Below are 12,733 nucleotides of genomic sequence, written 5' to 3'. Positions count from 1 at the left end.
AACACAGGTAATCACAGAGTACAAAGCTCACCGAGACGAGGCATCACCTTTATGAAGCATGGCCTTTATGAGACCACCTTTATCATATATGAAAATCATACTTTATGATCTTGGATATTCATGGATTCTGTTTTGAAACAAAATCATTTATCATCTGTTAAAAAATTATATGATAATCATATGTTCATAATTATGTTAATCAATATGATAATATAAAATTAAACATTGCATCCTATCATACTTATAATATATATCACATAATGCAATAAAATACTGTAATAAACAATTAAGATGATATTGTAAATATGAAATGACATTGTATTGTGTTTAACCTTATTGTATCTGATCACATAATACAACATCATTATATATAATACAATATTGTATTATATGATACAATATCATATTATATAATACATCATAACATTGAAACATATGGTATTATATTATATAATATAGTATGATATTGTATTATATGATATTGTAAAATATTTGATACATAATATGATATTGTATCATATGATACAATATAATTTGATACAACATTGTATCATATCAAATGATACAATATCATGTGATAAAAAAATATTACATAATTTTATATCATATTATACATATTGTATCATATTATACAATATCGTATGATACCACAATATATATTACAATATCATATAATACAATTTCATGTGTAAAATTGTATATTACAGAAACCGATACCATATTATACAATATCGTATGATACAATATTATAGATACAATATAATATTATATAATATTGTATCATAATATACAATACTATACAGAATAATATCATGATACAATATCATATCATAAAATATCAAAAATATTGATACAATATCATATCGTAACATATACCTTTTTACAATATAACATATGATATTATATTGTATCATATTAAACAATTATAGTGTTTCATATCATACAATACTTTATCATAGGAATCATGTTATATCATTTAACAACAACCACATCTTTCAATCAAGCAGGTTTTAGTGAGGTAGGAGATTTCTTTAGCATCCTTGATAATGGAGATCAGGCTCTGCATCTGAAGCAACCGCTGCGTTTCATTTATAATATAGTTAAATCAACTATGCAAGCTATCATCTATAAAACATGTGACCCGTTCCAAAAAACTAAACCTCCTCCAGCATCTGAAACCTATAGCTCAGATTCAGCATTCAAGCCTGTCTGGTGCATCAGTATCATAAGACACACCATCCATGGAAGTTTGATGAAGTACGGACCAGCAGTAACTTAGATATTGCTATCAAAGGGCACCTGCAACAAAAATTTTAACCTGCTCCAAAAACCTTACCCTCCTCCAGCTTCCGAAACCTATAGCTCAGATGCAGCACTCAAGCCTGTCTGGTGCATCAGTATCATAAGACACACTATCAATGCAAGTTTGGTGAAGTTAGGACCAGGAGTAACTTAGATTTTGCTATCAAAGGGCACCTGCAACAAAAAATTTTAACCTGCTCCAAAAACCTTAACCTCCTCCAGCTTCCGAAACCTATAGCTCAGATTCAGCACTCAAGCCTGTCTGGTGCATCAGTATCATAAGACACACCATCCATGCAAGTTTGGTGAAGTTAGGACCAGGATTTACTTAGATATTGCTATCAAAGGGCACCTGCAACAAAAACTTTAACCTGCTCCAAAATCCTTAACCTCCTTCAGCATCTGAAATTTAGGACCCAGATTCAGCATCCAAGTCTTTCAAGTCCATAAGTTGGTCCAGATGCATCATCCATGCAAGTTTGGTGAAGATAGGACAAGCAATAGCCTAGAAAAACTTTAACCAGGTCCGGACGCCGACGCCAACACTGGGGGTATAGCATAAGCTCCCCTTGACTTTGTCTCGGTGAGCAAAAAATGTTCATGATAACGGACTACGAAATCTTGTTTGTTGTTCTTTGACCACCATTCAAGGCTGGTTGTATCCAGCGCTGTAGGGAGAAGGTGCGTGACCAACAGGATTTATCATGGTCGCTTGTTGCTGGGCAACCACTGTGGTCCCACCTGCAAAAGCAAAATTTCTTTTTTTTTTATTGTGCTCTTTAAACATTACCTAAACTATTTATTGCAATAAATATGTGGATGGAGAAAAAATAAGATCATTTCAAGAGGACTTTATTCCAGAAATGTTTTTCTGCCATGTTCTTGGATTAAAAAAAAGTTAATTGTTTAAGGTCACTGCACACCCTCTACCCACTGGCATATACCGGTATATGTTAAGTTTGACACCAATTTGGCCAAAGAGAAAAGAAAACTGCTCTGGACAAATGAAATTAGACTTACAGACAAACTGATCACTATAAGGTACTTGCAGAGCAGGGCTGTATTTTACTAAAGAACTTACGATTTACGACCAAATTAATGAATGCTTATTAATACCAAGCTACCGTAATCAATATCTGAATTAAATGGCTGTAAAATTTAACTAAAGAAATTAAAATAAAGGTAAATAAATGATTTAATATAAACAAAAATTGTCAAAGATCATTTCACTAGACTGAAAATATTCATGACTTTGTCGTAAGTTTATTTGCAAAACGAAGCCCTAGGCCCTAGTTAACCAATTAATTGATAACGAAAATATACAATACCATTAAAGAGGGTACACTTTAGAAGGTAACCTCTCCCCCCCCCAACCAACCCGATTTCAATATTACTAATCTTACCTGGCTGTCCGCCCTGGACAATGATGGTCTCCCTCGATCTTCTGCCAAAGCAGGCTCGGCAACAGCAGATGCAGCATCCGATGCACAGTACCACTATCCCAATCGATACAACAATAGGTACCCACCTATATAGAATAAGCAATATCAATACATCACTATCCCAATCAATACAACAAATTCAGGTTTGGGGTAATGCTAAATGTAATGTGCTACTAGTAATGTGTAATGCCACAATTTTAGCATTACAAGTAATGGTAATGTATTACTTTAAAAAAATCTAGTGTAATGCTGGCATTACATGGCATATTACTTTGCTTTTCTATGCATGTTTATTTGAAAAATCGTGATGAATGGAATAACTGAAACTGTATTTGATTAAAAATTGTTTTTAAAGAAGATAAATAATTCTTGAGATAAAAATATTTTCGTTGTATGATTAAGCATGTTAAAAAAAATAAAAATCCATTCTTAGATTGTCAATATAACTGGCTATATATTAACACAATTTCATAACATTTTAAGAGTGCTGTTATTAAGAATTTCAAATCATTTGAAAAATGTACTTCAATTAGTTGTACATTCAATGAATTCTTTACAGTGAAGAACGTGTCAACAGTACACAGTGTTGTTCTAATTAACAAAACATTCTATTGTTTACATGCTAAACACCCCAATCACCACCCTTCTATTGGTTGCATGTGTTCCATAAAATGGAGAACAGACATACACCCTTAAAAGCAAAAATGAATGCACTACAAAGAATGCACTGTCCAACCATGATCTCTTGAAGCTTAAAAATTACTTCCAGTATTATAAACCATTTGAAAATATAATTTTACTCTCTCTCTCTTTCTCTGTTGTATACATGTATTAAGTACAATAGTTTGGACAGATCGATAGAAAATACAAGATTCATGTATTTTTGGGAGTTGATTTTAATCAACTCTCTTATGCAGTTACTCAGACAAAGGGAAAGTGAAACAGTGTTTCGACCTCAGCACAAATCATCGCTGCTGACAAGACTTAGTTCTTGAAAATAATTGATAAATTCGATGTAATGTATGCCAAAGCATTGTTTTTCAAGGAAACTTATTTATAAATACCTTGAAAATAGTCAGATTTTAAATGGTACGAACAATTTAAATATTTTTGTAGTCGTAAACATGTATTCCTACGCCAGAGTTCAATGTAGTCTCGTTCAACTCGACACTCTGCTGTCTCCGTAAATCTCCGACAAGCAGATAGTCTCTCTTGCTTGTCGGAGATTTACGGTGTCAGCCGAGCATTTGGTTGAACGAGACTAGAGTTCAATATTGCTTGGATCAATACAATTTTCAAGAAAAATTTCTATTATTGATACATAATTTGATTGAATTAATTTTATCTTTAAATATTATTTAACATGATTCATATGGGGGTTTCTCGACATTCTTGTCGAAAAAGTCAAAAAATTCATATTATAAAAATATGCGTAATTCAAATACAAATTAGAAACTACATGTACTTGTCATGCAAAATAACATATTATTGATTTTAAAATAAATAAACCTCGAGAAAATCAACTCCCGTCAGTTCTTCAGTACTTTGATTTCTATTATTACCTGAATACTTATATACATGTATCTTAGATTTTTACATCCGACAGAATGCAGTTAAAAGATGAAACCTGTTAAACTTTGATCATAAAGTCCATCAGCACATTAAGTCATTAAATTTGAACCTGATAGTGAACATGAACCTGTAACGTTAAATATGTTTAAACATGTTTTATTTATGAAACATTTACAAAAAAACACTTTATTTAGCTTTTGAATCACTCTTTTCAAACTTATTGACTTTTCACAAAGTAATGGTAATGGTAATGCATTACTTTTCTCATGTAATGGTAATGTAATGCATTACTTCAAGTAAATTAAGTAATGGTAATGGTAACATAATGCCCTAATTCATGAAGTAATGGTAATGTAATGCATTACTTTACAATGTAATTCGCCCCAAGCATATCAACAATAGGTACTCACCTACATAGAACAGGCAATATCAATACATCACTATCCCGATCAATACAACAATAGGTACCCACCTACATAGAATAGGCAATATCAATACATCACTATCCAAATCAATACAACAATAGGTACCCACCTAAATAGAATAGGCAATTTCAATACATTACTATCCCAATCAATACAACAATAGGTACCCACTTACATAGAACAGGCAATATCAATACATCATTATCCCAATCAATACAACAATAGGTACCCACCTACATAGAACAGGCAATATCAATACATCACTATCCCAATCAATACAACAATAGGTTCCCACCTTCATAGAACAGGCAATATCAATACAACACTATCCCAATCAAAACAACAATAGGTACCCACCTACATAGAAAAGGCAATATCAATAAAACACTATCCCAATCAATACAACAATAGGTACCCACCTACACAGAATAGGCAATATGAATACATCACTATCCAAATCAATACAACAATAGATACCCTCCTAAATAGAACAGGACAGTATGAATACATCACTATCCCAATCAATACAACAATAGATACCCTCCTAAATAGAACAGGCAATATGAATACATCACTATCCCAATCAATACAACAATAGGTACCAACCTACATAGCAATATCAATAAATCACTATCCCAATCAAAACAACAATAGGTACCCACCTAAATAGAATAGGCAATATCAATACATCACTATCCAAATCAATACAACAATAGGTACCCTCCTAAATAGAACAGGCAATATCAAGACATAGCACTTTTGTCTAAAATATCCCTAGAATTTGAAATTGGTTTAACAAAGGATTGCCAGAAACAAATTTGTTATAGTAGAAAATAGTACTTATTGTAGTATTAGACTATTAGGTATGTTCATAAGACATGAATGACACTTTTTCAGTAATCATAGCTATAAAAATTCCTAAATGAGGCCAGTGACCTACTTTTGAGTCACTACTCACTCTCCCCCAAAATGAATCTGATTGAGTTTGATGGTCCTATAGGACTCACAATTCACAAGATATGATCCGTACACTATGAAAGTATGTATAATCATAAAATTAAACAAGTGAAAAGCTGTCAATGTGATAGCAAACGAGGTTTTCTTTTATGTGAACTGTATCCATAATCAATGTCAACCCTGAATTGATAAACACTACCTACCGTATCCAGTGAAATGGAGTACCCTATATGCAATATTTTGCCCAAAAATGGCTAAGTTCGTAAGCTGGTATTTTTTTCATTCATAATCAGAAATCAAAATCCTAGCAATATGCACACCTCTGATATATGTACAATTGATCTTCAAAAGAACCTATCTTGAAAACTGTAGAAGGAGTAATCCGTACAATGAGGGTAACCTATATGCAAAAATTTGCCAAAAAATGACTGAGTTCAAAAGCTGGTATTTTTTTCATACATTTTTAAATCAGAAATCAAAATCCTAGCAATACGCACACCTCTGATATAGGTAAAATTGATCTACAAAAGAACAACTTCCTATCTTAAAAACTGTAGGAGGAGTTATCTGTACAACTAGGGCATCCCATATGCAATATTTTGCCAAAAAATGACGAAGTTCGTGAGCTGGTATTTCTTTCTTACATTTTCAGAAATCAAAATCCTAGCAATATGCACACCTCTGATATAGGTACAATTGATCTGCAAAAGAACAACTTCCTATCTTCAAAACTGTAGGAGGAGTTATCCGTACAATGAGGGTACCCTTTGGGCAGTCGCCATTGTGTTTCAATCAAAGTTTACATTTACAGTTGTACTGGAATAAATGTGGGCTTACACATAAACATGGAACCAGTCAGTACAGAATGAGAGTCGGTCCTCCTCTGGAGCCTGCAGGTATCTGCTGTCACAACAGTAGGTGTTTCCCAGGCTTATACAGCAGTAGTCAGAGCACCAAACCTCATCAGTGTCAGAGGTTAAGATGTTACGTATACGACAGCATTCTCCGCACTCCCCTAGTCCTGAACAAAAGACAAATGTTGTCTATAAACGTACATGTATTAACATCAATTCAATATGTTTGCCAAATAATTTATTGATATAACATTTTTGAATAAGTTTTCCCCTTCTGTCACAAATGAGATAATTTTATTACTAGCTAGTTCTGAAAATTGCTGAATCACACAGGAAATACAGTTCGAAATTTAGCTAAGTAAAAATAGACAGTTCCTCGAAAATAAAAATGTCAGGACAGTGTCTGCTATTTAGAGAAATTACTTAACTAATTGTTTAAATGAAAAATTATCTACTAATAATCTTATTGAAAGCACTGATCGACAAATATTGATTTTTAAGATGCATTAATAATTTTAATTTTAAAAAATACACTTGTTAATGAAACTAAAGGTATTGTGAGAAAGCTCACAATTGATACCCCCCGCTAAGATAAAAATCTTATGCATGTATTTTTCCAATTATAGAAAATATTGGATGAATCTATTTCACCATCCACTTTCTATAAATAACAACTGCTCTATTTTTTTAAAACTGTTGGTCATAAGCAATATTTGTGTGAAGTAAGAACATTCAAAGCTTCTCCATAAGAAAGATAATGACCGGACACAAATTTTGCACTTTTTTCTGCCATTGACCTTGACCTTGCCCGAATGACTTCGGGTCAAGGTCATGACACACCCTTAGGTCATAAGCAATCTTTGTGTGAAGTAAGAACTTCCAATAATTCTCCATAAGAAAGATATGGACCGGACACAAATTTTTGGATTTTTATTGCCAGTGACCTTGACCTTGCCTGAGTGACCTTGGGTCAAGGTCATGACACACCCTTAGGTCATAAGCAATCTTTGTGTGAAGTTAGAACTTCCATAATCATTCTCAATAAGAAAGATATGGACCGAACACAAATTTTGTATTTTTTTTGCCAGTGACCTTGACCTTGCCTGAATGACCTTGGGTCAAGGTCATGACACACCCTTAGGTCATAAGCAATCTTTGTGTGAAGTAAGAACTTCCAATAATTCTCCATAAGAAAGATATGGACCAGACACGAATTTTGTATTTTTTCTGCCAGTGACCTTGACCTAATGACCATGGGTCAAGGTCATGACACACCCTTAGGTCATAAGCAATCTTTGTGTGAAGTAAGAAATTCCAATGTTTCTCCATAAGAAAGATATGGACCGGACACGATTGCAGAGACAGACGGACGGACAGACGGACAAGGTGAATCCTATATACCCCCCTAAACTTCGTTTGCGGGGGGTATAATAATTATTTTCTTAAACATATTTGATTTTGATTTTTTAAAAATGTATTGTATTGTCTTCTTGGGTGAGTGTAATATCAGAATATTTGTATTCTGGTATGTCGCCCTCGAAGTCGTATCATATATACATAATATTCCCCTGCTTGACAGACGTACATCCAAATTTTCCATCTTTTTTAAAGTAGCAATTAAGGTTTATCATTATTCCAACAACTGGTTTAATATTTGGAAAAATCTACTTATTAATGATTGGTATCTTTTAAAAGTTACCTGTTTACAAAAAGATTGATTAATATTTGTTAACCTGTCTGATAATATCGATCATACTAAGAAATATGGTTGACCCTGCCAGTGTAGATAACCCCTTATCATTTCAGACATGCATTCTAAATTTTAATCTAATCTGGTTCAATATTGCATCAGAGGATCGAGACATTTCTGTTTTTAAAACACTTTTAAGGTCATCTTTAAAATTTAAGACATGTTCATTTGCCATCTCACTGACGTGTTTAAATTTTCGATCCGAGGGAAAATTTTTTATTTTATTTTCAAATTTCAGTAGCTCAGAAATAAATATACAGTGGCTTCCCTCTATAACGAGATGCTGGGAACATAATTTTTTTTCTTGTTATAACCGATACTCGTAATATCCAAGGTTGGCATTTCCGAAGCTGACACATGGTCGTTAAATTTGTTCTTTACATTTCAAATAACGTTTAGAAACAAGTGATCATGAAAAAAATACAATTTATTCAAACTTTGTTGAAAAGTTACATACTTACAGCGTATTCATGTAAATGACCATGGAATGACTACATCTACAATCTTAGCAAGTTTTTATGCAAAATAGACACTCATTATTTTTCTAAAAAAACATGGAATTGCACACCATAAAACATCAAACATTGCTATGATTTTATTAAGCAACCCAATGTTTATATTTTCAACCACTCTACACGTGGTTGAACACGAACGATAACTCTGTTCTGAATATTATCGTTTAATATAAATAACCCCTAGATGGTGAAATATGACATACATTTTAAAAGATGTTCATGTTTTATTATAAATCCAATTAGGATATGATATGAAAAACGACCAGTACTTAGGTATTTTAATAATATTATTCTAACACTTTTACTTCCGCTCGTTTCACAGGAACTGAACAAATCTGGGTGAAGTTCTCGTGAACTTTCATTCGAGCACCTCTGGATTTATTACATACTTAACAACGATAAAGGAAACATTCCGAACACATTCGCAGGGGTGTGCTATACATCTCACAAACAAGCGAGCGCGGCGCAAATTCATTATATGTAAAGCGTTACTCACACTCTGTACAATATTTAAACATAAATTTACTTACCAAAGAATGAGACGATTGTGATAAAAAATATGAGCATTGTTGGAGAACTATCCATGTCTGGTTCCTCGTCAGTTGTTGGGTCTTTGTCTATAAGCTCCGCTTCGGAGAGTTGCACGAAATTCACAGCGAGGCTTTATATAAAACGTCAGGATAACGAAACTACGCAGATTCTACGAACCGACCAGGGACATGGAATGTAGAGACAATTTTCTGAAAGTGTCAAAATTCAAGATACCATTGATGTACAAGGTATTAAAGATAAATAAGCCTAATCACCACACCTCAAGCCAATTTTAGGTTCAGAGTCCGTTCGATTTGACTATTACGTCTGTAATAAAACCAGAACAATTGTTCTTTAGGTAGCTCGCACGTTTACCTACCCAGTTAACACAACAACGTTTTCACAACGTTTTAAAAACGTTGTAGAAATGTTACGAAAACATTTTTAAAAACGTTATTACAACGTGAATCTGTGTGGGGTTTTTTACGTTATAATAACATTTTCTAAAAACATTTCTAAGAAATATTTACAAAACATTTTTAAAACCGTTATTACAGCGTAAATCTGTGGGGTTTTTGTTACGTTATAACAACATTTTCTAAAAACGCTTCTAAGAAATGTTAACAAAATGTTTGAGAGAAACATTTTCTAAACGTAGTATGTTATTATTTTGGGAACGTTTTTAAAATCATTTCATTTCCTTATGAAACTTTCTTTCTACTTTTAAAACCTAAGGTTTCTAATACAACAATTTTAAATGTTTTATATAAAAGACATGAGCCTTAAACATGCTCATACACAACAGAACAACATCATTTAAAATTTTCCAACTGAATTATCACAGAACTATCCTTCACAAAATGAACGATATAAATCCACAGTATAATCCATTGTCATTAGATATCAAGACTTCACAGCATCCCAGTAGTCACAGTTTCACAATTGTCTGAAAAGTTTTCACACATTTCGATTGTTATAGTTGCAACAGATGTGTTTCTTAGCCCTGAAACAAAAAAACAAAACAAAAATAAAGCATCTGGTCAGTGGAATTGAATCATTAAAGTGCATGGTTTTTAATGTGATGCATTTAGCAAGTTCAATCAACAATTGCATGTAGTTTATATAAAAAAAAAAATACATATATAATGCTGGGGAAAAAAATTCAAATACCTATATGCTTGATACCCCATGAAAGTCATATCTTCGGCTAACATCAACACAATGAAACAAAACGTCTCACTCTGGAATGGTACACTGTAGTCAAGCTCTAAGAGCAGCCCCTAATAAATGGTAAAATATAATTGTATTCAAAAGTTTAAAACAACATGGTATTGGAGTTGTATATCGCTAGCATATGTACACATATCGCCAATTAAATAACACAAGCAGTATATAGATATGATATGGCTTAGCACAAATCCGTTAAATGTACATGTGCACACTACCCAAATTATTATTCTGCATTGAAAGATAAAAAAAATACTTACATTTACCGAAAATATCCCCCATTCCAAATCCTTGCTCTTTGTAAAACGGCGTGGGTATTTCAAAAATTCTGACCCAGTAAGATAACAAATAGCGCGGAAACTGTATAACTGGGATCGGCTGCTTTCACCCTGGCCATGGCATCCCGCTGTGACATTATATAAATAGTGCCTGTTTGGGAGGGTAACAGTTGAAATTGACACCCCGAGAAAACCATTGTCAACCGACGCGAAGAGGAGGTTGACAATGGTTTTCGAGGGGTGTCAATTTCAACTGTTATCCTCCCAAACAGGCACTATTTATTTTGTTATACTGAATGTCTTAATTTTTAAGAAAATTTCACTTTTATATAGGAATAACGTGAATTCTACAGCGAACCGTACGCGCATAATTTTCGCGCATGTAACATTTTTTAATGTTACCCATTGCTAAGTGCGTTGCTAACGCTGAGGGTAATAGTATATAAATAGTGCCTGTTTGGGAGGGTAACAGTTGAAATTGACACCCCTCGAAAACCATTGTCAACCTCCTATATAGATTAATCTTTAAAAATCTTTTTCTCAGAAACTAATCAGCCAGGAAAGCTGAAACTTGTGTGAAAGCATTCTCAGGTAGTGTAGATTCAAAATTGTGAAAATCATGATCCCCGGGGGTAGGGTGGGGCCACAATGGGGGATCTAAGTTTTACATAGGAATATATAGAGTAAATCTTTAAAAATCTTCTTCTCAAAAACTAATCAGCCAGGAAAGCTGAATCTTGTGTGAAAGCATCCTCAGGTAGTTTAGATACATAATTGTGAAAATCATGACCCCCGGGGGTAGGGTGGGGTCACAATGTGGGGTCGAAGTTTAACATATCAATATATAGAGTAAATCTTTAAAAATATTCTTCTCAAAAAGTAATCAGCCAGGAAAGCTGACACTTGTGTGAAAGCATCATCCGGTAGTGTAGATACAAAATTGTGAAAATCATGACCCCCGGGGGTAGGGTGGGGCCACAATGTGGGGTCAAAGTTTAACATATGAATATATAGAGTAAATCTTTAAAAATATTCTTCTCAGAAACTAATTAGCTGGCACAGCTGAAACTTGTGTGAAAGCATCCTCATGTAGTGTAGATACGAAGTTGTGAAAATCATGACCCCTGGGTGTAGGGTGGGGCCACAATGGGGGATCGAAGTTTTCCATAGGAATATATAGAGTAAATCTTTAAAAATCTTCTTCTCAGAAGCTAATCAGCCAGGAAAGCTGACACTTGTGTGGAAGCATACTGAGGTCGTTTAAATTCAAAGTTGTGAAAATCATGACCCCTGGGTGTAAGGTAGGGCCACAATGGGGGGGGGGGTCAAAGTTTAACATATGAATATATAGAGTAAATCTTTAAAAATCTTCTTCTCAGAAACTAATCAGCCAGGATAGCTGAAACTTGTGTGAAAGCATCCTCAGGTAGTGTAGATACAAAGTTGAGAAAATCATGACCCCCAGGGGTAGGATGAGGCCAAAATGGGGGGTCGAAATTTTACATAGGAATATACACAGTAAATCTTTAAAAATCTTCTTCTCATGAACCATATGACCAGGAAAGCTGACACTTGTGTGGAAGCATCCTCAGTTAGTGTAGATTCAAAGTTGTGAAAATCATGACCCCCAGGGGTAGGGTGGGGCCACAATGGGGGGTCGAAGTTTTCCATAGGAATATAGAGTAAATATTTAAAAATATTCTTCTCAAAAACTAATCAGCCAGGAAAGCTGAAACTTGTGTGGAAGCATCCTCAGGTAGTGTAGATACGAAGTTGTAAAAATTATGACCCCCGGGTGTAGGGTGGGGCCACAATGGGGGATCTAAGTTTTACATAGGAATACATAGAGTAAATCTTTAAAAATCTTCTTCTCAGAAACT

The 12,733-nt window shown here is 33.8% G+C and overlaps 1 protein-coding gene across 1 annotated transcript; it reads right to left on the bottom strand.

The window, feature by feature from the left end:
* Positions 1 to 683: 683 nt before the first annotated feature.
* On the bottom strand, positions 684 to 9,630 carry LOC128175403 (uncharacterized). The gene is made up of 4 exons (XM_052841006.1): positions 9,348 to 9,630; positions 6,536 to 6,719; positions 2,706 to 2,830; positions 684 to 2,043 (listed from the first exon to the last, which is right to left on the bottom strand). The coding sequence occupies exons 1-4, from the start codon at positions 9,400 to 9,402 to the stop codon at positions 1,949 to 1,951; spliced, it is 459 nt and encodes a 152-aa protein (XP_052696966.1). The 5' UTR covers positions 9,403 to 9,630; the 3' UTR covers positions 684 to 1,948.
* Between the last annotated feature and the right edge of the window lie 3,103 nt (positions 9,631 to 12,733).

Source organism: Crassostrea angulata, chromosome 3, assembly GCF_025612915.1.
Source record: "Crassostrea angulata isolate pt1a10 chromosome 3, ASM2561291v2, whole genome shotgun sequence".
Lineage (NCBI taxonomy): Eukaryota > Metazoa > Mollusca > Bivalvia > Ostreida > Ostreidae > Magallana > Magallana angulata.
This window is presented reverse-complemented; position numbering and strand designations above follow the sequence as displayed.

What these genes read in the sequence shown, in the direction of transcription:
- LOC128175403 (XM_052841006.1), bottom strand. Translation starts at nt 9,402, where the DNA reads ATGGATAGTTCTCCAACAATGCTCATATTTTTTATCACAATCGTCTCA. An exon ending in GACTGGTTCCATGTTTATGT is followed by an intron (nt 2,831 to 6,535) that starts GTAAGCCCACAT and finishes TATTCTATATAG; the next exon opens with GTGGGTACCTATTGTTGTAT. An exon ending in TGTCCAGGGCGGACAGCCAG is followed by an intron (nt 2,044 to 2,705) that starts GTAAGATTAGTA and finishes TTGCTTTTGCAG; the next exon opens with GTGGGACCACAGTGGTTGCC.